At 48.2% G+C, this 25,649-nt stretch overlaps 1 protein-coding gene, 1 long non-coding RNA gene, 2 other non-coding genes and 1 pseudogene across 4 annotated transcripts in view; 1 reads left to right on the plus strand and 4 right to left on the minus strand.

Annotated features, from left to right (window-relative positions):
* LOC147228485 (uncharacterized) overlaps positions 1-25,649 on the plus strand; it is a 121,702-nt gene that overhangs the window by 50,948 nt on the left and 45,105 nt on the right. The window lies entirely within an intron of this gene.
* On the minus strand, positions 8,035-8,107 carry trnav-cac (transfer RNA valine (anticodon CAC)). Its single transcript has one exon. It is a non-coding gene; the product is annotated as a tRNA-Val (tRNA).
* trnav-aac (transfer RNA valine (anticodon AAC)) lies at positions 10,676-10,748 on the minus strand. The gene has a single exon. It is a non-coding gene; the product is annotated as a tRNA-Val (tRNA).
* LOC147228496 (histone H2A-like) lies at positions 17,739-20,216 on the minus strand. Its single transcript, XM_086156600.1, has one exon. The coding sequence runs from the start codon at positions 20,214-20,216 to the stop codon at positions 19,833-19,835; it is 384 nt and encodes a 127-aa protein (XP_086012726.1). The 3' UTR covers positions 17,739-19,832.
* LOC147228497 (histone H3-like) lies at positions 20,312-21,596 on the minus strand (annotated as a pseudogene).

Consider the following 25,649-nt stretch of genomic DNA (forward strand, 5'->3'; position numbering starts at 1 on the left):
GACAAACTCTGCGGGACTCAAATGGACCTTCAGGTGATCCTTCTTCTGGGAGGGGATCTCACTTCCGTTCTGCATCCAGATGTAGGAAAAACGACCCACTGAGCTGCAGCTGCTGTGACACAACAGCTCCACTTCCACCATGTTCTTATAGTTGTTTGTCCTCCTGACCTGAACCTGCAGAGCTGGATACCAAAGAGAGAGCGGGAATAATGTCATCGTAAAGAAGCAGCCGATGCTTTCTAAAGCGATGGGCTTCGGCCGGATGTTTGCCTCCACGCAGACGACAGTGTGGTATGTTGAAGATGGAGAAGAGAAGGAGAAGAGTTATGAGGGAGAGGATGTTCCTCTCAGAATACAGTTGAAATCTGAGTTCGACCTTTGCTGTGAACCAAAGTCTGGAAGCGGTGAAAGTTCTTCAGCACCTGTAACGGTCAGCGTTGTCGCAGGTAACTCGTTCTTCCATCGAAAGCCTGTCCCCTCAAGTCTGAAGTGATACTCTGCTGAATCGCTCTCGCTCAGGTCGCTGATTCTCAGTGTGGAGCGTCCGTTCCCTGAACCGTCCACCTCAACACGTCCGATGTAGTTTGCCTTTTTCCTGATGTCTTCAGGCTGTGAGGGAGGCCTCCGATCCTTCCCTTCAGTGCGGAACCAGAACGTGGACGAAACTGTCCCTGGACTGGTGTAGCTGCAGGAGATGTCCACGGCCGAGCCCTTGGGGGCGCAGATGTCTCTGTGGGTGTAGGTCACCATGTTGCACACAGAACCCTTCACACCTGAGAGAGAACATTTCCAAGCAGAGTCACAAAGAGATCAGAATAATAGAAGAGAGATGCTAACAAAGAGGGGACTCACACACTGCAGGGGAGGGATGGCGCTCGTATCCTTGTATGGCACAAGACACACTGTCTGCAGAAGTTTCTTTGGAATAATAATAAAAACTTTCTCCTTCAATTTTCCCTCCATTTCTAAACCAGCGATATGTACGCCCAGTCATCTCACAGTTGTTGACACATATCATGTAATAACTGTATTTTTCGATCCTGAGGCCTGGAGGGACGAAAGACAGGAAAGATATTTCATTCAAATCTAACTTCACACAAAAGGAATATTTTTTTCTTTTTTTGTTTGAAATTTGTGTGTGATGGAAACGTCCAGTCGGAGAAACGTTGCTGCTGGGGTCTTACTCTTGACTTCCAGAGTGACCCCGGGGGATCCGGTGTAATTTTTCAGGTCAGTGATGATTCTGAATTTGTAGGTGGCAGCGTCGCTCTCTCTCAGGTTGGAGATTGTCAGAGTGCACCGCTTGTCTCTGCACTGATTCTTCACCCGGCCTGCGTACTCAGGCTCTGTTGTCAGGTCCACTGGTTGGCCGTCTCTCTGCTCAGTGAACCACAGTGTCCTGTGTAACTCATTCGATCTTTTTGGCAATCTGTCTGAATATGACGGGTAGTTGAAGGTGCATCTTATCTCTGCACTGAATCCTGTCAGTGTGCAGAGTCTCATGGATCTGTACTTCACCTCCCACTCAGTGTAGGAAGGAGACACTGCAACATCAAGGGGGGAAACAGGAAGGAAAAACTTTGAACAATTTAACAATGAATACCTTTGCATTTTTATCGCAGGAAGATCATTTTGATCCAGCGTGAGGCTGCGTGACGCTCGTCTGCCGCCTGACCGAGTCCCTTCGGTTCAAACGTGCCGACACGAGACGGGGAAATTGAGCTTTGGGTCGGACCGAGCCGAGATGGTTCGCTATGTTCAAGCCGAAAAACTCTCAAAGGTCTGTTAGAACTGGACCGAACGGAAGATCTTCAAGACGCGAGAAGTGTCTTCAGGAGCATGGGCGAGGAGCACGCTCGGTCAGAAATGACGGCGGCAGAACCTCAGGCTCCAACTGGGACGGGAACGCCGAGTTATCTGAAGAGAGAGGACTCTCGGCGGTTCTCTGGCGACTTTCTACACTTTGGCGATCCTTGAAATCTCCTCAAAAAACAAACGGCGAATGTAGAAATAACAGGACGGTATCCAGATACAAAGGTGCATCTCTGTCGCGATTTCCGTCAGTCGCCGTGTGATGCTTCACGAAATAGAAAGGAGAAGTTCGGTACCTTGGAGGGACAGGAGCAGGACCACGAGTCCACTCAGCGCTTCGGTCGGACTCATCGCCGCTCCGGCAGATGACCCAGAGACACCAGTCTCATATTAGCCTGGAAGAACCTGTGAGAAAGAAGTGTCTTCAGTGTGTGTTTGAGGGTGGGGTGGTGGCAACGCTGCATTTAATTCAACTTCCTTCCTCCTTCTGGCTGAGAAACAGTCTCAAGAAAACCCTCTGAAAAAGATGAGCGAGGCCTGTCATTTTCATCATCGGTACAATTCAACTATGAGAGACAGAATGCAGAGACAAATTTATTGTTACACATTAAAAAAAAGAGGATCACCAGTAAACATGATTCCACCTTTTTTTTTTTTTTTTACACCATTAAGGTTTATTATCGCTATTATATAAATTTGAAGTCATTATCTCTGAATTAATTATATAGAAAGGGAATAAAAAAAACAGTCAACAATCTGGAACATTTTTGTCAACAGTTTATTCTTTTAGATTTTTTAGGAAGTGAATTATAAAAAAAGCACTTCTCTCATAACACAAGAAAACAACAAAATGTTGCTTGACTTTGTGAACTATTTTCAACATCAACTCTATTTAGCACATGTAGGACAGAATGTGTGAAGGTGAGAATGTTTTTTGCAGATGTATTTCTCACATGTGCAGCACACAGCTTTTGTCTTGCAGTCTTTCTTCCAGGGGCAGAAGTGGCACCTTTTTCTTTTGACCGACCCGGCCGTAGCCTCGGGTGGATCGGGGCAGGTTTCGGCCGCCTGAACAGCTTCCACAATGGCCGCGGAGGCTTCTGTGCGGGGCAGGCGCTCCCTTCTCTCAATGCACGGGGTGACAAGAGCCTTCGCGTGAATCTCGCGCGAATTTTAACAGTTGGTAGACTACATCTTGTGTAGACGAGGTGACCTGAAAGGGATCAGTGACTCCAACATAGTTGTTGGTGAGAGCGTAAGCAGGCAGCATAGGATGGTGGTTTGTAGGATGACTCTGGTGACAAGGAAGATGAAGAGGACAAAGTGGTGGAAGCTGAAAAGGGAGGAGTGTTGCATGGTTTTCAGGGAGGAGTTGAGAAAAGGTCTGGATGGTCAGGGAGAGCTTCCAGATGATTGGACAACAACAGCTAGTGTCATCAGCTCCGCCCTACCCTTCACCGAGTGTCCAGGATATGCAGCCTCAAGTCCGACAACACGACCACAAGAGCGATTGAAGAACCGTGGCCTCAGGTGTCTTGGTTCCAAGTGCACATATGGACACCTTTCTGCCTGACCATGGTGTTAGTTGTGGACAATCGGTGACCAGCACAGAAGTCAGGATGAGCTTGGAGCTGTAATTCCACTGCACATACTGTCCACAGCATAGTGGACAGTATCTCTGCCTGTTACGTGGAGGAGCGGAGTTTGCTTCCCCGACGGAGAGGAAACGTGATAACCACTACACTACGGAAACCTGCAGGTGCATTGTCCACATGTGATTTCTTAATTCAGAAGGGAATGGAGAATCAGGGTCAGCTGGACTTGTCTAGTGCACATATGGACACCTTCATGCCTGACCATGGTGTTGGTTATGGACAATCTGTGATGAGCAAAGAAGTCCAATAGCACAACACCTGTCGTGGGGGGGTATTCCTCCAAATCACGCCCTTCCCAGTCGCAAAGTCGTAGCCTACGGGAGCATTGGTCACAGGAGGCAGAACTGACTCTTCAGGGATGCTTCGAGACGACGGACTTGGATGTGCTCTGCGAAGACCAGGGAGACGACATCAGAAGACTCTCCGACTGTATAACTGACTATGTCAACTTCTGCACGGACAACATCATCCCCACCAAGACTGTGCGTTGTTTCTCAAACAACAAACCCTGGGTGACTAATGGACATTAAAGACACGCTGAACAGGAAGAAGGCGGCATTCAGAAGTGGAGACAAAGAGGAACTGAAGAAGGCGCAGACTGAGCTGAGGGAGAAGATCGCAGAGGGAAAGGACAGTTTCAGGAGGAAGCTGGAGAGCAAACTCCAGCAGAACAACATGAGGGAGGTGTGGAGTGGGTTGAAAACCATCACTGGCCATGGAAAACAAGCAAGCCAGATGATGGAAGGAGACTTGTAGGAGGCAAACGAACTAAACCTGTTTTTTAACAGATTTGATGAAGGTGCCTCCGCCCACCCTCCCCCCAGCTCCTCTCAGGACTTTCCTTCCCCTGCGCCCTCACCCCTCACTTTGAGGAGCTTTCCCCCTCCCCCACGCACCTCTTCTGCTTCCCTGGACGATGTCTCGTTTACACCTCAGCCCTCCTGCCCCCCACTGGGACTCTCTCCACCCCCTCCTGTCGAACGTGATAACCACTACACTACGGAAACCTGCAGGTTTGGTCTCTACATCTGAGATGTTAATTCAGAAGGGAATGGAGAATCAGGGTCAGCTGGACTTGTCAGACAGCAGAGTGGACAGTATCTCTGCCTGTTACGTGAAAGAGCAGAGTTCACAAGGGCTGTGGTGAGCCCTTTTTGTCCAGAAAAGACAGGAACTTAGGGTAACTTATAAGAGCAGAGGTAGGAGCACTTAGGTAGACTACATCTTGTACAGACGAGGTGACCTGAAAGAGATCGGTGACTGCAAAGTAGTTGTTGGTGGGACTGTAAGCAGACAGCATAGGATGGTGGTTTGTAGGATGACTCTGGTGACAAGGAAGATGAAGAGGACAAAGACAGCAGAGGACAAAGTGGTGGAAGCTGAAAAGGGAGCAGTTGAGAAAGGCTCTGGGTGGTCAGGGTGAGCTTCTAGATGATTGGACAACAACAGCTAGTGTTATCAGCTCCGCCCTACCCTTCACCGAGTGTCCAGGATATAAGAATAAGAATAAGAATAAGAACAACTTTATTAATCCCGAAGGAAATTGCAGTGCCAGAGTTACAGAAAATATAACAGTAATAAATAATAAAAAGAAAAGGCAGAATTAGAAATAAAAATAAACTATAAACTATAAAGTGTATCAGTGAAACTATAAAGTGTCTTAGTAAGCAGTGATAAAACTATAAGTGTCTTAGTAACAAGTGAGGTAAGGAGTGCACAATAGTATGATAGAAGGGAACATTGTAGTGTAGCTGTTATGAGATGAGATGAAATATTGTACAGTTTCTGAATATTGCACAGAAATGAGATATTGCACATTTTTGTTTGTTTTTAGGTTAAAGATAGGTTTTTATGGTTGCCGGCGGCTGAATGGAGAGGAATTAAAAAGTCTGATCGCCTCAGGGAGGAAAGACGTCAACAGCAGAGTGGACAGTATCTCTGCCTGTTACGTGGAGGAGCGGAGTTTGCTTCCCCGATGGAGAGGAAACTCTCGTCACCTCCAGCTCATATGTTTCTCCACGTAAACAACTCGAAATACATCCTGATGAACTAATGGAGCCATTTGGTTTGACTTTGACATGAGCATCAGAAGCAGAGAGAGAAGAGGAAAGGAAAGAGTTTGGGACTGAGAGGAGGAACTTTGATATCTGGACTATGACAGGAAAAGGTAGAGAGTTGGTGGACATGGTTTGTGGAATGATGTGGACTGAATCCACCTCCAGCTCAGTGTCACAAAGACAAAGGAGCTGGTGGTGGATTTCAGGAAACAGAGGACCCATCCGACCCCGGTCACCATCAGGGGTACAGAGGTGGACATTGTGGACAGTTATAAGTACCTGGGTGTCCACTTGGACAGTAAACCGGACTGAACTGTTAACACCAACGCCATCTTCAAGAAGGGTCAGAGCCGCCTGTTCTTCCTCAGGAGGCTCAGATCTTTCAACGTCTGCAGGTCCATGCTGCAGATGTTCTACCACTCGGTGGCGTCCGGCGTCATCTTCTACGCTGTTGTGTTCTGGGCAGCAGGATCAAGACAGCTGATGCTAACAGACTCAACAAGCTCATCAGGAGAGCTGGATCTGTCCTGGGAGTGGAGCTGGAGTCTGTGGTGCAGGTGTCAGAGAGGAGGATGCTGAGGAAGCTCCTCAGCATCATGGACAACGTCCATCACCCCCTGCATGGACACTGACGTCCTGTCAGAGCTCTTTCAGCCGCAGACTGATTCCACCGAGGAGCTCCACTGAACGCCACAGGAGGTCTTTCCTCCCTGAGGCGATCAGACTTTTTAATTCCTCTCCATTCAGCCGCCGGCAACCATAAAAACCTATCTTTAACCTAAAAAAAAAAACAAAAACTGTGCAATATTTCATTTCATAACAGCTACACTACAATCTTTCCTTTATCATACTATTGTGCACTCCTTACCTCACTTGTTACTAAGACACTTCATAGTTTCACTGAGACACTTTATAGTTTATAGTTTATTTTATTTCTAATTCTGCCTTTTCTTTTTATTATTTATTACTGTTATATTTTCTGTAACTCTGGCACAACAATTTCCTTCGGGATTAATGAAGTTGTTCTTATCTTGTCTTATCTTATTGAAGTCTCCCAGTATAACAAGGGAGTCCTCGGTAGGAGCGCCTTCTAACAGCCCCTCAAGGGACCCCAAGAAGGGTGGGTAAACCGAACTGTTTTTGGGTGCATTTCTAAAAATGACAGTCAAAACCAATCTCCCCACCTGAAGGCGGACAGGCTACCCCCTCGTCCACCAGGTTGAACCCCAACGTGCAGGCGCCAGGACGGGGGCGATCAATATGCCCACATCAGCCGGCACCTCCCACCAGGGGCAACTCCAGAGTAAAAAAAGAGTCGAGCCCCTCACGAGAAGCCTGGGTCCAGTGATTTTGTTCTTCATGGGGGTCTGCATACGAAGCTGGATACTTGTTGGTCATTCAGGATGAGCTCTGAGCTGTAATTCCACTGGTGTCCAGCAGAGGGTGAGAAACACCCCAGAGCTGGAGATGAAGCAAAGGATTGTCTGAAACGCCTGGTTCTCCTTCCTGCTGCAAACTCGACTCACCTGCTCCTGGAATGTGGAGACGAGCAGCTGCTCGCTGATTGGCTGGATGTGGTCACATGATCGCACACCCGTGCCCAGTGGACTGGGAAGCCTGAGAGGAAAAACCTTAATATCTGGTACCAAAGTTGTACCAAAAAATGCCAACTTCTCCTGGCTACAGTTTTAAAATGTTTCCGCCCGGTTTCGGACCGGGGACCTTTCGCGTGTTAGGCGAATGTGATAACCACTACACTACGGAAACCTGCTGGAGTGGTGTCCACATCTGATTTCTTAATTCAGAAGGGAATAGAAAATCAGGGTCAGCTGGACTTGTCAGACAGCATCGTGGACAGTATCTCTGACTGTCACGTGGAAGAACGGAGTTCACAAGGGCTGTAGTGACCCCTTTTTTTCCAGAAAAGACAGGAACTTAGGGTAACTTATAAGAGCAGAGGTAGGAGAATGTGGGTAGACTACATCTTGTATAGACGAGGTGACCTGAAAGAGATCAGTGACTGCAAAGCAGTTGTTGGTCGGAGCGTAAGCAGGACGCATAGAATGGTGGTTTGTAGGATGACTCTGGTGACAAGGAAGATCATATATGGACACTTTTCTGCCTGACCATGGTGTTAGTTGTGGACAATCTGTGACCAGCACAGAAGTCAGGATGAGCTCTGAGCTGTAATTCCACTGGTGTCCAGCAGAGGTGAGAAAACACCCCAGAGCTGGAGATGAAGCCAGAAGATTGGCTGAAACGCCTGGTTCTCCTTCCTGCTGCAAACTCGATTCACCTGCTCCTGGAATGTGGAGACGAGCAGCTGCTCGCTGATTGGCTGGATGTGGTCACATGATCGCACACCCGTGCCCAGTGGACTGGGAAGCCTGAGAGGAAAAGTCCTAATATCCACAGGTGAGTGGTCCTCTTCTTCTGACTTCTGAGGGAAACTCAGATGACCCTAAAAGGGAGCAAAATAAATGCCAAATTCTCCAGGCTAAAAACAAAAGTGTTTCCGCCCGGTTTCGAACCGGGGACCTTTCGCGTGTGAGGCGAATGTGATGACCACTACACTACGGAAACCCTCCGAAGGTTGGTCCACTTCTCAGTTTTTAATTCAGTAAGGAATGGAGAATCATGGACTTGTCTCGCGCACATATGGACACCTTCATCCCTGACCATGGTGTTGGTTATGGACAATCTGTGATGAGCACAGAAGTCCCTGTTGTAGGGGGGCTATTCCTCCAAATCACGCCCTTCCCAGTCGCACAGTCGTTGCCCAAGTGTGCATTGAAGTGTCCCAGTATAACAAGGGAGTCCCAGGTAGGAGCACCTTCTAACAGCCCCTCAAGGGACCCCAAGAATGATGGGTACATTACAGTCATTTGGCAGACGCTTTTATCTGAAGCGACTTACAAAATCCAGGATGGGAATGCAGAGGGACAGATGGTGGTCGACTTTGCAAAAAGGATGGAAATGGCTGCAGTGAGCCCTTTTTTTCCCAGAAAAGACAGGAACTTAGGGTAACCTTTGAGAGCAGAGGTAGGAGAATGTGGGTAGACTACATCTTGTATAGACGAGGTAACCTGAAAGAGATCAGTGACTTCAGAGTAGTTGTAGGTGAGAGCGTAAGCAGGCAGCATAGGATGGTGGTTTGTAGGATGACTCTGGTGACAAGGAAGATGAAGAGGACAAAGTGGTGGAAGCTGAAAAGGGAGGAGTGTTGCATGGTTTTCAGGAAGGAGTAGAGAAAGGCTCCAGGTGGTCAGGGAGAGCTTCTAGATGATTGGACAACAACAGCTAGTGTTATCAGCTCCGCCCTACCCTTCACCGAGTGTCCAGGATATGCAGCCTCAAGTCCGACAACACGACCACAAGGTCGATCGAAGAACCGTGGCCTCAGGTGTCTTGGTTCCAAGTGCAAATATGGACGCCTTCATTCCTGACCATGGTGTCAGTTGTGGACAATCGGTGACCAGCACAGAAGTCAGGATGAGCTTGGAGCTGTAATTCCACTGCACATACTGTCCACAGCATAGTGGACAGTATCTCTGCCTGTTACGTGGAGGAGCGGAGTTTGCTCCCCCGACGGAGAGGAAACTCTCGTCATCTCCAGCTCATATGTTTCTCCACGTAAACAACTCGAAATACATCCTGATGAACTAATGGAGCCATTTGGTTTGACTTTGACATGAGCATCAGAAGCAGAGAGAGAAGAGGAAAGGCAAGATTCTGGGACTGAGAGGAGGGACTTTGAATATCTGGACTATGACAAGAAAAGGTAGAGAGTTGGTGGACATGATGCAGAGAAGGAAGGTGGATATACTGTGTGTCCAGGAGACCAGGTGGAAAGGTAGTAAGGCTAGAAGCTTAGGAGCAGCTTTAAGTTGTACTATTATGGTACTGACAAGAAGAGAAATGGAGTAGGAGTTATCTTGAAGGAGGAGTCTGTTAGGAACGTCCTAGAGGTGAAAAGAAGGTCAGATAGACTTATGAGTCTGAAACTGGACATTGAACGTGTGCTGCTCAGTGTTGGAAGTGGCTATGAACCACAGGAACAAAGAATGAGCTAGATGAAGTGATGCAGACTATCCCCAGAAATGAGTCCAAGTCGAAGAGTCTTTGCCCACATGAGTCTTTAAGTCACCTGGTATAACAAGGGAGTCCAAGGTAGGAGTGCTCTTTAACAGCCCCTTTTAGGACCCCAAGAATGGTGGATAAATTGAACTATTTTTGGGTGCATTTCTAAAAACGACGGTCAAAACCAATCTCCCCACCTGAAGGCAGAGGCAGGCTACCCCCTCGTCCACCGGGTTGAACCCCAACGTGCAGGCGCCAGGAGGGGGGCGATCAATATGCCCACATCAGCCGGCACCTCCCACCAGGGGCAACTCCAGAGTAAAAAAAGAGTCGAGCCCCTCACGAGAAGCCTGGTTCCAGACCCCACGCTGTGCGTCGAGGTGAGTCCAACGACTTCTGGCAGGAATCTCTCAGCCATGTGCACCAGGTCAGGCTCCTTCCCGCTAGACAGGTGACACTCCATGTACCAAGAGTCAGCTTCTGCAGCCGAGGATCGGATCGCCGAGGTCCCCTGCTCTGGGACATTGTGGACAGTTATAAGTACCTGGGTGTCCACTTGGACAATAAACTGGACTGGACTGACAAGAGTCAGGTTCTGCAGCCGAGGATCAGATCCCTGAGGTCCCCTGCTCCGGGTGCCATCCGGTTCAAACAGAACCCAGCCTCCTTGGCCCTTCCTGAGGGGCCCTGGTTCCCTGTTTCCGGGCAAAGGAAAGTTGGGTCCAGTGATTTTCTTCTTCATGGGGGTCTGCATACAAAGCTGGATACTTGTTGGTCATTCAGGATGAGCTTGGAGCTGTAATTCCACTGGTGTCCAGCAGAGGGTGAGAAACACCCCAGAGCTGGAGATGAAGCAAAGGATTGTCTGAAACGCCTGGTTCTCCTTCCTGCTGCAAACCCGACTCACCTGCTCCTGGAATGTGGAGACGAGCAGCTGCTCGATTGGCTGAATGTGGTCACATGATCGCACACCTGTGCCCAGTGGACTGGGAAGCCTGAGAGGAAAAGTCTTAATATCTGGTACCAAAGTGGTACCAAAAAATGCCAACTTCTCCTGGCTACAGTTTAAAATGTTTCCGCCCGGTTTCGAACCGAGGACCTTTCGCGTGTTAGGCGAACGTGATAACCACTACACTACGGAAACCTGCTGGAGTGGTGTCCACATCTGATTTATTAATTCAGAAGGGAATAGAAAATCAGGGTCAGCTGGACTTGTCAGACAGCATAGTGGACAGTATCTCTGCCTGTTACGTGGAAGAACGGAGTTCACAAGGGCTGTAGTGACCCCTTTTTTTCCAGAAAAGACAGGAACTTAGGGTAACTTATAAGAGCAGAGGTAGGAGAATGTGGGTTGACTACATCTTGTATAGACAAGGTGACCTGAAAGAGATCAGTGACTGCAAAGTAGTTGTTGGTGGGACTGTAAGCAGACAGCATAGGATGGTGGTTTGTAGGATGACTGTGGTGACAAGGAAGATGAAGAGGACAAAGGCAGAGCAGAGGACAAAGTGGTGGAAGCTGAAAAGGGAGGAGTGTTGTATGTGTAATGTTTCTCGGTTTCAGAAATGTACCGTGTGTACAAGATAATGTTCGTCTTTGGCATAACGTATTCTTCAAAGCGGTCGCAGTAGGTGTGTAGTGTCTTACGTTCACCTTCCGTTCGTGTCCATGTGTTGTAGATATCTCTGCCTTGTTCTCCAACCCAAAGAAGTAGATTGCAGCACTTTTCGTCTTCCCCTTTTTTCTTTAGCGGTCCAGACAACATCATTTCGTCGTGGAGCTTGAACTTACGCCATGCTTCGGGCAGGTTTGTAGCATCCCAGTCCATGCGGGGCGAAGGCAATCCAGACATGTCCATTTCGTCTTGAGTTTCCCTTTTACTCTGACACCATGTGAGGGTCCCTTTCTGTTTCTACTTGTATCAGTTTCAGTTTTGTGTCACTGACGGGTAAGCTTTGGTACACTGTTTGCACATGCAAATCCATACCTTCCTTGAGGCTGTCATCAGGGTCAGGGAGTGATTTCCTTGAGAGAGCATCTGCCAGAGGGATGTCTCTGCCTGGTGTGTGAATGATGCTGAAATCGTATCTCTGCGACTGGAGAATCATTCGTTGCAACCTTGGAGGAGCTGCAGTGAGAGGCTTGCGAAGAATGAATTCTAGTGGCTTGTGGTCACTTTCCACGATGACCTGACGCCCATATACATACTGGTGAAAACGCTTGCATCCGAACAAGATGGCATATAGCTCTTTCTCGATCTGTGCGTAGTTCACTTCACTGTCTGCGAGAGATCTGGATGCATAGCCGATGGGCTTACCTTCTTGAAGCAGAGTCGCTCCTAGACCATACTTTGAAGCGTTGACCTGTAGCCTCAGTTCTCTCTTGGGATCATAGAAGGCAAGAACGGGGCCTGGCTCGCGCGTTATAAGGTCTTTCGTTTTTCTCAATGCTTCGTCATGCTGTGTATCCCAAACAAACTCACTGGACTCTTTCAACAGATGTCGCAGAGGTGCATTAATGTCAGATAGCATGGGGGCTTCTTCTTCTTCTTCTCACTCTGGAACATGCTCTGCCATTAAAGCCTACATCCGTTCTAACGTCCCAAGGATCGTTCTTGTACGCACGGTACATTTCTCAAACCGAGAAACATTACAGTCTGGTTTTCAGGGAGGAGTTGAGAAAGGCTCTGGGTGGTCAGGGAGAGCTTCTAGATGATTGGACACCAACAGCTCGTGTTATCAGCTCCGCCCTAGGTAGCACTTAGGTAGACTACATCTTGTACAGACGAGGTGACCTGAAAGAGATCAGTGACTGCAGAGTAGTTGTAGGTGAGAGTGTAAGCAGGCAGCATAGGATGGTGGTTTGTAGGATGACTCTGGTGACAAGGAAGATGAAGACGACAAAGGCAGAGCAGAGGACAAAGTGGTGGAAGCTGAAAAGGGAGAAGTTGAGAAAGGCTCTGGGTGGTCAGGGAGAGCTTCTAGATGATTGGACAACAACAGCTAGTGTTATCACATATGGACACCTTTCTGTAACAATGCGGACTCTGTACCGGCCTGTCGTGGTGAAGAGGGAGCTGAGCCAAAAGGCGAAGCTCTCAATTTACTGGTCGATCTACATTCCCACCCTCACCTATGGTCACGAGCTGTGGGTGGTGACCTAAAGAACGAGATGAAAGAAGCGGACGAAGGGACTTTCCTCCGCAGGGTGGCCAGACTCTCCCTTAGAGACGGGGTGAGAAGTTGGGTCATCTGGGAGGAGCTCGAAGTAGAGGAGAGGAGTCAGATGCGGGGACTCCTGGACACCTCGCAGGGGAGGTTTTCCAGGCATGTCCATCTTGGGGAAGAGCCAGGACACACTGGAGAGACCATGTCTCCAGGCTGGCCTGGGAACGTCTTGGGGTCCCCAAAAGGAGCTGGACCATATGGCGGGGGAGAGGGAGGTCTTGGCCTCACTGCTCCGGCTGCTGCCCCTGCCACCCGATTCCGGCTAAACGAGGGAAGATGGATGGATGTTAATAATAATTTATTGATGGGCTGAAGTAGGAAATAAGTGACACATTAGTCACTTGTTCAGTGAGTTTGAAATGCTCTTTATTTTAAAATGGTGAGGGCAAGGTAAGCGGTAGATGATGGATGGGTTGTAGGAAGGAGCAACAAAGAAAGCAGTTGAATGGGTGGATTCCCGTTCTTCTTCTGGCCTGCCGGAGAGTCGGTGAGCAAGGCAGCGAATCCACGGCTGCTCCCCGGACGCTGCTCGGAGGACCCGCCTACTGCTCGCAGGTTTCATGCAGGGGATTAACAATGTCCTGCAAGAGCTTCATGGAAGTGTCAAAAGTAAAAGATCTTACAGTTTTAGACAAAGTCCCTGGTTGTGACAAACCCTCCATGGCCCGACAGACTTTGGCCTTTATCGCACAGCAGCGGCGCACTTACGACATGAGGGGGAAGGTCTGCGTTCTAAAAGCTGTCGGCGTTACCATAGCAACCACCAATGAAAAGCAGGCTCTCGGCAACAGAGGGGGTCCTGGGAGAATCTCCAGGACTCACCCTGGATATTTGATAGCACTGTACTCCACGTAATCCTCATCCCTTTCCTTCTCTTCATCCTCACCGCTCAGGCCGAGGCCTTTGGTTCGAAGGACGTTGGAGTAGACGGGTTCTTCATGGCTTTTCTTGAAGGTCACAGTGGAGTATGCAAGGTTACCGTCCGGCCCTGCTGCCGTTGCTCCTGCTCCCGCCGAGGGGTTCTGGTACAGGTGTTCCTGAGGAGACGGAGGGGCTTCAGTCTGCTGGTCAAGGAGGTTTGAGGAAGATCTGGTTCCTCACCTCTGCTTCCCCGTCCGGTTCCACTCGATGCCCAGACGGTTGTTTGGAGAACATCTTTTTACTGGGAGGCAGGAAAGACCAGATCTTGAGTACTCATGTTAAGCTGAAGGGAAAGTCTTTGGGTGTCAACCTTGAGGCACTTACCTGAGAAACAGGGTGACCAGGAGCAAAACCAGGACCAGAAAGAAAAGTGCTGCGATTGATCCGCCTGCCACCGCTTTCATTGAATCTGGGAAATGGAGAGACACCGAAAGGACATTTCGGATCATTGATAACTCTTCTGCCTCTTCTTGTTCTTTCTTAGAATGTACATCATCCCCAGCTCCTCCACCAGCACCATGTTAGTCATTGTCTGAAATGGACCTCTGAACTGCCCTCAGAGGGACGAATTGCTGACCAACGTAAAGCAGACATGGGAAGTATGTGGGCGGTGATGTTTGAAGACGTGCCTGTTTACCCACATGACCTGAGCAGCAACAAGTTTACGAGGGACAGACTTTAATGGATGTAGTTTTGTCAAATAACTGCTTCAACTCACATTTCACATCGATGTGGACGGCCTCAGACGACTTCGACCCCAGCACATTTTTAATGGTGCAGTAATACTTCCCGGAGTCTGAGCTCCGGACTGGACTGAGGAGGAGTTGTCTTTCTGTGCCCACCGTGGTGGTTTCCCTTCCAATCTTGTACCAGAGGTACTTCACTGTCTCCCCCAGAGCGCTAAGGCAGGTCAGAGTCACTGAGCTGCCCTCCAGGATGTCAGCAGCACTGAGCGACACCCGGGGGACATCCGGAGCATCTGGGGGTGAAGATGTGGAAACAAAAGACATGCAGTTACAAGTCAGCATGTTTAACTTTCCCCTGCAAGTGGACGGCAGGATGACGGCTTCAGGCTGGACTCTTCAGGTTGTTTGGTTTTCCAATAAGAATGAAGGAAAACTCACACAGCGGCGGAGATGGGTGCTGAAGATGTCCTTCCAAAGCACAGGAGACAAACTCTGCGGGACTCAAATGGACCTTCAGGTGATCCTTCTTCTGGGAGGGGATCTCACTTCCGTTCAGCATCCAGATGTAGGAAAAACGACCCACTGAGCTGCAGCTGCTGTGACACAACAGCTCCACTTCCACCATGTTCTTATAGCTGTTTTTCCTCCTGACCTGAACCTGCAGAGCTGGATACCAAAGAGAGAGCGGGAATAATGTCATCGTAAAGAAGCAGCCGATGCTTTCTAAAGCGATGGGCTTCGGCCGGATGTTTGCCTCCACGCGGACGACAGTGTGGTATGTTGAAGATGGTGAAGAGAAGGAGAAGAGTTATGAGGGAGAGGATGTTCCTCTCAGAATACAGTTTAAATCTGAGTTCGACCTTTGCTGTGAACCAAAGTCTGGAAGCGGTGAAAGTTCTTCAGCACCTGTAACGGTCAGCGTTGTCGCAGGTAACTCGTTCTTCCATCGAAAGCCTGTCCCCTCAAGTCTGAAGTGATACTCTGCTGAATCGCTCTCGCTCAGGTCGCTGATTCTCAGTGTGGAGCGTCCGTTCCCTGAACCGTCCACCTCAACACGTCCGATGTAGTTTGCCTTTTTCCTGATGTCTTCAGGCTGTGAGGGAGGCCTCCGATCCTTCCCTTCAGTGCGGAACCAGAACGTGGACGAAACTGTCCCTGGACTGGTGTAGCTGCAGGAGATGTCCACGGCCGAGCCCTTGGGGGCGCAGATGTCTCTGTGGGTGTAGGTCACCATGTTGCACACAGAACCCTTCACACCTGAGAGAGAACATTTCCAAGCAGAGTCACAAAGAGATCAGAATAATAGAAGAGAGATGCTAACAAAGAGGGGACTCACACACTGCAGGGGAGGGATGGCGCTCGTATCCTTGTATGGCACAAGACACACTGTCTGCAGAAGTTTCTTGGTAATAATAATAAGAAGAATAATAACTTTCTCCTTCAATTTTCCGTCCATTTCTAAACCAGCTATATGTAAGCCCAGTCATCCCACAGCCGTCGACACATGACATGTAATAACTGTCTTTTTCGATCCTGAGGCCTGGAGGGACGAAAGACAGGAAAGATATTTCATTCAAATCTAACTTCACACAAAAGGAATATTTTTTTCTTTTTTTGTTTGAAATTTGTGTGTGATGGAAACGTCTAGTCGGAGAAACGTTGCTGCTGGGGTCTTACTCTTGACTTCCAGAGTGACCCCGGGGGATCCGGTGTAATTATCCAGGTCAGTGATGAACCTGAATGTGTAGGTGGCAGCGTCGCTCTCTCTCAGGTTGGAGATTGTCAGAGTGCACCGCTTGTCTCTGCACTGATTCTTCACCCGGCCTGCGTACTCAGGCTCTGTTGTCAGGTCCACTGGTGGGCCGTCTCTCTGCTCAGTGAACCACAGTGTCCTGCGTAACTCATTCGATGTTTTTGGCAATCTGTCTGAATATGACGGGTAGTTGAAGATGCATCTTATCTCTGCACTGAATCCTGTCAGTGTGCAGAGTCTCATGGATCTGTACTTCACCTCCCACTCAGTGTAGGAAGGAGACACTGCAACATCAAGGGGGGAAACAGGAAGGAAAAACTTTTAACAATTTAACAATGAATACCTTTGCATTTTTATCGCAGGAAGACTATTTTGATCCAGCGTGAGGCTGCGTGACGCTCGTCTGCCGCCTGACTGAGTCCCTTCGGTTCAAACGTGCCGACACGAGACGGGGAAATTGAGCTTTGGGTCGGACCGAGCCGAGATGGTTCGCTATGTTCAAGCCGAAAAACTCTCAAAGGTCTGTTAGAACTGGACCGAACGGAAGATCTTCAAGACGCGAGAAGTGTCTTCAGGAGCATGGGCGAGGAGCACGCTCGGTCAGAAATGACGGCGGCAGAACCTCAGGCTCCAACTGGGACGGGAACGCCGAGTTATCTGAAGAGAGAGGACTCTCGGCGGTTCTCTGGCGACTTTCTACACTTTGGCGATCCTTGAAACCTCCTCAAAAAACAAACGGCGAATGTAGAAATAACAGGACGGTATCCAGATACAAAGGTGCATCTCTGTCACGATTTCCGTCAGTCGCCGTGTGATCCCTCGTGAAATAGAAATGAGAAGTTCGGTACCTTGGAGGGACAGGAGCAGGACCACGAGTCCACTCAGCGCTTCGGTCGGACTCATCGCCGCTCCGGCAGATGACCCAGAGACACCAGTCTCATATTAGCCTGGAAGAACCTGAGAGAAAGAAGTGTCTTCAGTGTGTGTTTGAGGGTGGGGTGGTGGCAACGCTGCATTTAATTCAACTTCCTTCCTCCTTCTGGTTGAGAAACAGTCTCAAGAAAACCCTCTGAAAAAGATGAGCGAGGCCTGTCATTTTCATCATCGGTACAATTCAACTATGAGAGACAGAATGCAAAAAAAAATATATATATATCAAGAAAATCACTGTCTGATTTTTAAAGAATTTATTTGCAAATGATGGTGGAAAATAAGCATGTGGTACTTTCTTGTGTACCCTTTGTTATCAATGACAGAAGTCAAACATTGTCTTCACAAGGTTTTCACACACTGTCGCTGGTATTTTGTCCCAGATCTCATCTGGAGCAGTGATGTTTCGGGGCTGTCGCCGGGCAACGGATTTTCAACTCCCTCCTAGGACGCTCCAGGACCTTGAGATGCTTCTTCTTTCCTTTACACGGATCCGTCGTCCTGGTCCCTTTGCAGAAAACCGTCCCCAACGCATGATGTTTCCACCGCCGTGCTTCACAGTAGGTATGGTGTTATTTGGATACAACTCAGCATTCTTTCCCCTCCAAACACGACAAGTTGAGTTTTGACCAGAAACTTCTATTTTGGTTTCATATGACCGTAGGACATTCTCTCAGCCCTCTTCGGGATCATCCAAATGCTCTCCAGCAAACTTCAGACGGGTCTGGACATGTACTGTCCTAAGCAGGGATACATGTCCTGCACTGCAGGCTTTGAGTCAGAGTCAGTCTTCCCAGCTGGTGCAGGTCAACCGTTTTGTTTCTTTTTGTTCTGGACCATAGTGGAGTTTGGAGCGGGACTGAGGTTGTAAACAGGTGTCTTTTATTCTGATAACCAGTTCAAACAGGTGCCATTAATACAGGGTAACATGTGGAGGACTAAGGCGCCTCTTCCAAAAGAAGTTCCAGGTCTGTGAGAGCCAGAAATCTTGCTTGTTTGTCGGTGACCAAATACTTATTTTCCAGCATCATTTGTAAATACATTCTTTAAAAATCAGACAATATGATTTTCTGGATTTTTTTCGCTCTCTGTCTCATATTGATGTGAACCTATGATGAAAATGACAGGCCTCTATCATCTTTTTTGGTGGGAGAACTTGCACGATTATCCTTTTTTGCCTCACTGTAGGCGTTGAGGGGCGGAGGGGACACTGCTGGGGTTGCCGTTGAGGTGAGAGGAGAAAACGTCGAGCCGAACAGGAAATTTCGGTGCAGATTTGGAGTTGTACTGGCGTCGTATACATGGAAAGATAAACGGGGTAGGAGTTATCTTGAAGGAGGAGTTTGAGGAATGTTCTGCAGAAGCAAAGAGTGTCAGATGAATTGGTGAGTCTGAAGCTGGAAATTGAAGTTGTGATGCTCAGGGCTGTTAGTGGCTATGAACCACTGGTGGGAGGTGACTTAGAGGAGGAGAATTCCTGGATTGAGTCCCATGAAGCGATGAAGGTGAGTGGGGTCAGTGGTGCAGACCTCAGTGGACATGTTGGTGCAGGAAATAAGAGGTGATGGAGGTGTGATGGGCAGGTTTGGCCTCCAGGAGAGGAACGCAGAGGGACAGATGGTGGTCGACTTTGCAAAAAGGATGGAAAAGAGGACAAAGTGGTGGAAGCTGAAAAGGGAGGAGTGGCGTTTGGTTTTCAGGGAGGAGTTGAGAAAGGCTCTGGGTGATCAAGGAGAGCTTCCAGATGATTCTACAACTATAGCTCATGTGATCGGGGAGACCTGTAGAAGAGTACTTGGTGTGTCATCTGGGAGGAAAGTAGATAAGGAGACTTGGTGGTGGAATGAGGAAGTTCATACAGAGAAAGAGGGAAACTGAGCAGAAGTCAGCCTTTGTGAGCAGAAGTGTGGTTTCATGACCGCAAAGACTTCAAGCGATGCGGTAATTCATTTTAAAATGCTGGTCGAGATGTACAGAGAAGGTCAGAGGAAACCGCATCGCGTCTTTGTAGACCTAAAAATAGCATCCAACAGGATCTGAGAGAACCTACGGTGCTGTAGGAGGAAGTCCAGAAGACCTCAGGATAGTAACGCCGAGTCCAGGTTTTTCTTTCGTTTCAGCGTAAAGGAGGTAAATTATAACACTTGATACGAACACTTTATAGCCTTAACTTTGATACTCTATATTTGACACTGAATCGTTCAGGATTGAGCACAAAGAAATAACTGATTTGATGTCAGGAATGAAAACTTCATTGGTGCTTCCAACTTCTAAGTGCAAGATGGACAGTCGGAGGTCTAATAAGTGTACAGTTTTTTGAGAAGCTGCATACTAATATTGTATAAACGTGCCTTGGATGCAGGTTGGGTGGATCAAACAAGCTGTGTTATTTATGGTCTGTTATAATTGGTCATTGCTCAATAAACTCAATTCACTCCTTCCTATCTAACTACTGACCCTGTTGTGCTGAGTTAATGAACTATGAACTTAGAGATAGCAGCTGGTGACTGATGTTCAAATTTATAAGCTTTTGTTATAAGTTTTTGTTGATCCTCCTGCACGCTTGATTAACGAAGTTGGATGATAAAGTAGATAGGAGGAAGAATATCATTCATGTGAAACAGCGTGGCGTGGAAGTGTGAGCGCTCTAGATGCGGGTCGCGTGGCTCTGAAAAGAGCCGTCGTGTTGTCGGTTGTTCCGGGGGCTCCGTCTACTTCTTGGCGGGTTTCTCGGTCTTCTTGGGCAGCAGCGCCGCCTGGATGTTGGGCAGCACGCCGCCCTGGGCGACGGCGACTCCGCCCAGCAGCTTGTCGAGCTCCTCGTCGTCGCGGACGGCCGGCTGCAGGTGACGCGGGATGACGCGGGTCTTCTTGTTGTCGCGGGCGGCGTTCCCGGCCAGCTCCGGGATCTCGGCGGTCAGGTACTCCGGCACGGCCGCCAGGTACACCGGGGCGCCGGCTCCCACTCGCTCGGCGTAGTCGCCCTTCCTCAGCAGCCTGTGGACGCGGCCCACGGGGAACTGGAGCCCGGCGCGGGACGAGCGGGTCTTGGTCTTAGCGCGGGCTTTGCCTCCGGTTTTGCCTCTTCCGCTCATTTTGAATTTATCTTGTCTGAAAATCTCATCAGACTGACATTACTAGTGGAGACGTGTGTTTATATAGCCCCGCAGCTGCTCTGTCATTGGTCTGTTGGAGCGGGGATTGAGTCCTCCAATCAGAGACGGTTTGCTACTCGCGTTCAAATGAACGACGGTTTCTATGTGTTCGGCTCGGTTGGTTTCCAGCACTGTGTTCCTGCTGGAAAGCAGGAAAACTATTGCTTTTCAATGTGAAAAGTGCTTCTGTTCTTCCCTCGGTTATTTGTATCCCTGCTGTTGTGACTTTGCGCTATAAATGACGTTATGCTGCTAATGCAAATGACTATTTCGCCTATCTGTCCGGGGGCCAATGGAGGCACAAGAAGTAGTATCGTAATTTTATATTCATTTTTAATTAAAATTATCCAAGTTGTTTCTATAAGCCATATAAGCCATATTGATTGTGTCCTAGATCGGTTACTTCACTTCCATTACATTAAGTTGTGACTTGTCTATCAATGGCAGTATTACTGTATTGTTATGCTCATTCACATAAGGAGTAGTAACAATAAATAATCTATATAAATGATCATCAGCTGTTGCTGTGTAATCAATCAAGCTGTGTAATCAACAATTGAGATGTTTCCACAAGTCACGTAAGACTCACGTAAGATGTCCTAGTGCTATACTATTATTCTACCGGTGCAGTTGTTTTGTTCATCAAGTTCAAAAACAGTGTGTTAGCGGAGGACGGAGCTCGTCGAGGGAGTGCGTGGCTCTGAAAAGAGCCGTTGTGCGTGTGAGGAGCGGCGGCAGGAGGTCTAAGCTCTCTCCCCGCGGATCCTCCTCGCCAGCCGGATGTCTTTGGGCATGATGGTCACCCTCTTGGCGTGGATGGCGCACGGGTCGGTGTCCTCGAACAGGCCCACCAGGTAGGCCTCGCCGGCCTCCTGCGGAGCCATGACGGCGGAGCTCTGGAAGCGCGGGTCGGTCTTGAAGTCCCGGGCGATCTCCCTCGCCAGGCGCTGGAAGGGCAGCTCGCGGATCAGCGGCTCGGTGGACTTCTGGTAGCGGCGGATCTCTCGCGGGGCCACGGCGCCGGGCCTGTAGCGGTGGGGCTTCTTCACGCCGCCGGCGGCCGGGGCGCTCTTGCGGGCGGCCTCGGTGGCCGGCTGCTTCCACCGGAGGCTTTGCCTCCGGTGGACTTCCTGGCGGTCTGCTTGGTTCTGGCCATCTTGCTGGAAGACGAGTGGAGGAGCGGAGGGACGCGCTGCTGCTCTTATACTGCGCGGCTGATGACGTAAAGGAGGCGCGGCTTTTATGCGGGAAATGATAAAACTTCGTTTCTGCTACACTCAATTTATGCGTAGCTGAATGGTGAAAGGTTAGGGTAAAACTTTTTTTTATCAAATATTATTAAATAAAATATTCTATGAAATTTTATGTTTTTACTAAGATATTACAGTAATCACGATCGTTCTCATGAGCGTTGCAGAGTTTAGTAATTACATATATATATACATTGAACCTATTTCTTAAGGGACAGTGTTTGTGCTCGATATACAATCGAGTGTCTGTCAATACCTCGGATTATGACCGCGTTAAAGCTGGTGCATTGGATCGGATGACGCTTCCTCCTCTCGTGATGTGCGATAATGTGACTTACTCACGTCTTTATTCTTAAAGCAAGTTAGTAAGATACCACAATTTCCCAATTTTGTCCGGAGGTCGTATAGCAACATGTCAGTCGGACGTGCTCTCAGAGGAGGTGGGTGGCTCTGAAAAGAGCCGTCGTGTTGGTGGATCTACTTGGAGTGTAGATCTACTTGGAGCTGGTGTACTTGGTGACGGCCTTGGTGCCCTCGGACACGGCGTGCTTGGCCGGCTCTCCGGGCAGCAGGAGGCGGTAATAAAGCGGCTTAATTGAATTCTAAATCCAAAATCTATTTAGTTTGATGAAACACCCTGTTATTTATCAATTTAACTCAATTTAATCACTTTTTTTTATCATGTATTTATTGTTACACATTTAAAAAAAAGAGGATCACCAGTAAACATGATTCCACCTTTTTTTTTTTTTTAACCAAAAACCAACTGTCATAACAGTTTTTTTTACACCGTTAAGGTTTATTATTGCTTTATTTATAAGGTTTATTTATTATTATTAGGAAGTGAATTATAAAAAAAGCACTTCTCTCATAACACAAGAAAACAACAAAATGTTGCTTGACTTTGTGAACTATTTTCAACATCAACTCTATTTAGCACATGTAGGACAGAATGTGTGAAGGTGAGAATGTTTTTTGCAGATGTATTTCTCACATGTGCAGCACACAGCTTTTGTCTTGCAGTCTTTCTTCCAGGGGCAGAAGTGGCACCTTTTTCTTTTGACCGACCCGGCCGTAGCCTCGGGTGGATCGGGGCAGGTTTCGGCCGCCTGAACAGCTTCCACAATGGCCGCGGAGGCTTCTGTGCGGGGCAGGCGCTCCCTTCTCTCAATGCACGGGGTGACAAGAGCCTTCGCGCGAATTTTAACAGTTGGTAGACTACATCTTGTGTAGACGAGGTGACCTGAAAGGGACCAGTGACTCCAACATAGTTGTTGGTGAGAGCGTAAGCAGGCAGCATAGGATGGTGGTTTGTAGGATGACTCTGGTGACAAGGAAGATGAAGAGGACAAAGTGGTGGAAGCTGAAAAGGGAGGAGTGTTGCATGGTTTTCAGGGAGGAGTAGAGAAAGGCTCCAGGTGGTCAGGGTGAGCTTCTAGATGATTGGACAACAACAGCTAGTGTCATCAGCTCCGCCCTACCCTTCACCGAGTGTCCAGGATATGCAGCCTCAAGTCCGACAACACGACCACAAGGTCGATCGAAGAACCGTGGCCTCAGGTGTCTTGGTTCCAAGTGCAAATATGGACACCTTCATTCCTGACCATGGTGTTAGTTGTGGACAATCGGTGACCAGCACAGAAGTCAGGATGAGCTTGGAGCTGTAATTCCACTGCACATACTGTCCACAGCATAGTGGACAGTATCTCTGCCTGTTGCGTGGAGGAGCGGAGTTTGCTTCCCCGACGGAGAGGAAACTCGTCATCTCCAGTTCATATGTTTCTCCACGTAAACAACTCGAAATACATCCTGATGAACTAATGGAGCCATTTGGTTTGACTTTGACGTGAGCATCAGAAGCAGAGAGAGAAGAGGAAAGGAAAGAGTCTGGGACTGAGAGGAGGGACTTTGAATATCTGGACTATGACAGGAAAAGGTAGAGAGTTGGTGGACATGATGCAGAGAAGGAAGATGGATATACTGTGTCCAGGAGACCAGGTGGAAAGATAGTAAGGCTAGAAGCTTAGGAGCAGCTTTAAGTTGTACTATTATGGTACTGACAAGAAGAGAAATGGAGTAGGAGTTATCTTGAAGGAGGAGTTTGTTAGGAACGTCCTCGAGGTGAAAAGAATGTCAGATAGACTTATGAGTCTGAAACTGGAAATTGAAAGTGTGCTGCTCAGTGTTGTTAGTGGCTATGAACCACAGGTGGGATGTGAATCTGAAGAGAAGGAGAAGTTCATGAAAGAGTTGGATGAAGTGATGCAGAATATTCCCAGAAATGAGAGAGTGGTCATTGGTGCAGACTTCAATGGACATGTTGGTGAAGGCAATAGAGGGGATGAAGAAGTGATGGGCAGATTTGGTATCCAGGATAGGAATGCAGAGGGACAGATGGTGGTAGATTTTGCAAAAAGGAAGGAAATGGCGGTGGTGAACACTTTTATCCAGAAAAAAGTGTTTTTTTCTGATCATTCTCTTTTTAATTCACCAGACAGAACAGTCTGTCTTCTAATACGTCCGCAGGCTGTTCCCGAAATCCAGGGTGTTTAAGCATATTGGTTTTATTGCAATAGTGATAACCTTGGAATTTGTTTTTTTTTTTTTTTTTTTTTCAGAGCACATCGGAGACACCTCACACTTTATGGGAAGAATTCTATTTCCGATTTATATTTTTCCCGACATATTTTACGACGGGCAAAGACGTACGGAGCACCTTGGAACCAAACAAGTGTCATTGCAAAGCCTCGCCAGGAGATGAAGCCAGAAGATTGGCTGAAACGCCTGGTTCTCCTTCCTGCTGCAAACTCGACTCACCTGCTCCTGGAATGTGGAGACGAGCAGCTGCTCGCTGATTGGCCGGATGTGGTCACATGATCGCACACCTGTGCCCAGTGGACTGGGAAGTCTGAGAGGAAAAGTCTTAATATCCACAGGTGAGTGCTCCTCTTCTTCTGACTTGTGGGGGAAACAGGGTCAGATGATCCAAAGTGGTACCAAAAAAATGCCAACTTCTCCAGGCTTCAGTTCAAAATGTCTCCCCCGGTTTCAAAATGTCAGACAGCATCGTGGACAGTTACTCTGCCTGTCACGTGTGAGAGCGGAGTTTGCTTCCCCGATGGAGAGGAAACTCTCGTCACCTCCAGCTCATATGTTTCTCCACGTAAACAACTCAAAATACATCCTGATGAACTAATGGAGCCATTTTGTTTGACTTTGACATGAGCATCAGAAGCAGAGAGAGAAGAGGAAAGGCAAGAGTCTGGGACTGAGAGGAGGGACTTTGAATATCTGGACTATGACAGGAAAAGGAAGCTCCTCAGCATCATGGACAATGTCCATCACCCCCTGCATGGACACTGACGTCCTGTCAGAGCTCTTTCAGTCGTAGACTGATACCACCGAGGAGCTCCACTGAACGCCACAGGAGGTCTTTCCTACCTGAAGCTACCAGACTTTTTAATTCCTCTCCATTCAGCCGCCGGCAACCATAAAAACCTATCTTTAACCTAAAAAAAAACTAAAACTGTGCAATATTTCATTTCATAACAGCTACACTACAATTTTTCCTTTTATCATACTATTGTGCACTCCTTACCTCACTTGTTACTAAGACACTTATAGTTTTATCACTTGTTTACTAAGACACTTTATAGTTTCACTGAGACACTTTATAGTTTATATTTTATTTTTATTTCTAATTCTGCCTTTTCTTTTTATTATTTATTACTGTTATATTTTCTGTAACTCTGGCACAACAATTTCCTTCGGGATTAATATGGTTGTTCTTATCTTATATTATTGAAGTCTCCCAGTATAACAAGGGAGTCCTCGGTAGGAGCACCTTCTAACAGCCCCTCAAGGGACCCCAAAAAAAGGGTGGGTAAACCAAACTGTTTTTGGGTGCATTTCTAAAAATGACGGTCAAGACCAATCTCCCCACCTGAAGGCGGAGGCAGGCTACCCCCTCGTCCACCGGGTTGAACCCCAACGTGCAGGCGCCAGGAGGGGGGCGATCAATATGCCCACATCAGCCGGCACCTCCCACCAGGGGCAACTCCAGAGTAAAAAAAGAGTCGAGCCCCTCACGAGAAGCCTGGTTCCAGACCCCACGCTGTGCGTC

The sequence above is a fragment of the Fistularia commersonii genome, chromosome 12 (genome assembly GCF_037954325.1).
Source record: "Fistularia commersonii isolate RoL2024-O1a breed Wild chromosome 12, RoL_Fcom_v1.0, whole genome shotgun sequence".
Classification (NCBI taxonomy): domain Eukaryota; kingdom Metazoa; phylum Chordata; class Actinopteri; order Syngnathiformes; family Fistulariidae; genus Fistularia; species Fistularia commersonii.

What these genes read in the sequence shown, in the direction of transcription:
- LOC147228496 (XM_086156600.1), bottom strand. Translation starts at nt 20,216, where the DNA reads ATGAGCGGAAGAGGCAAAACCGGAGGCAAAGCCCGCGCTAAGACCAAG.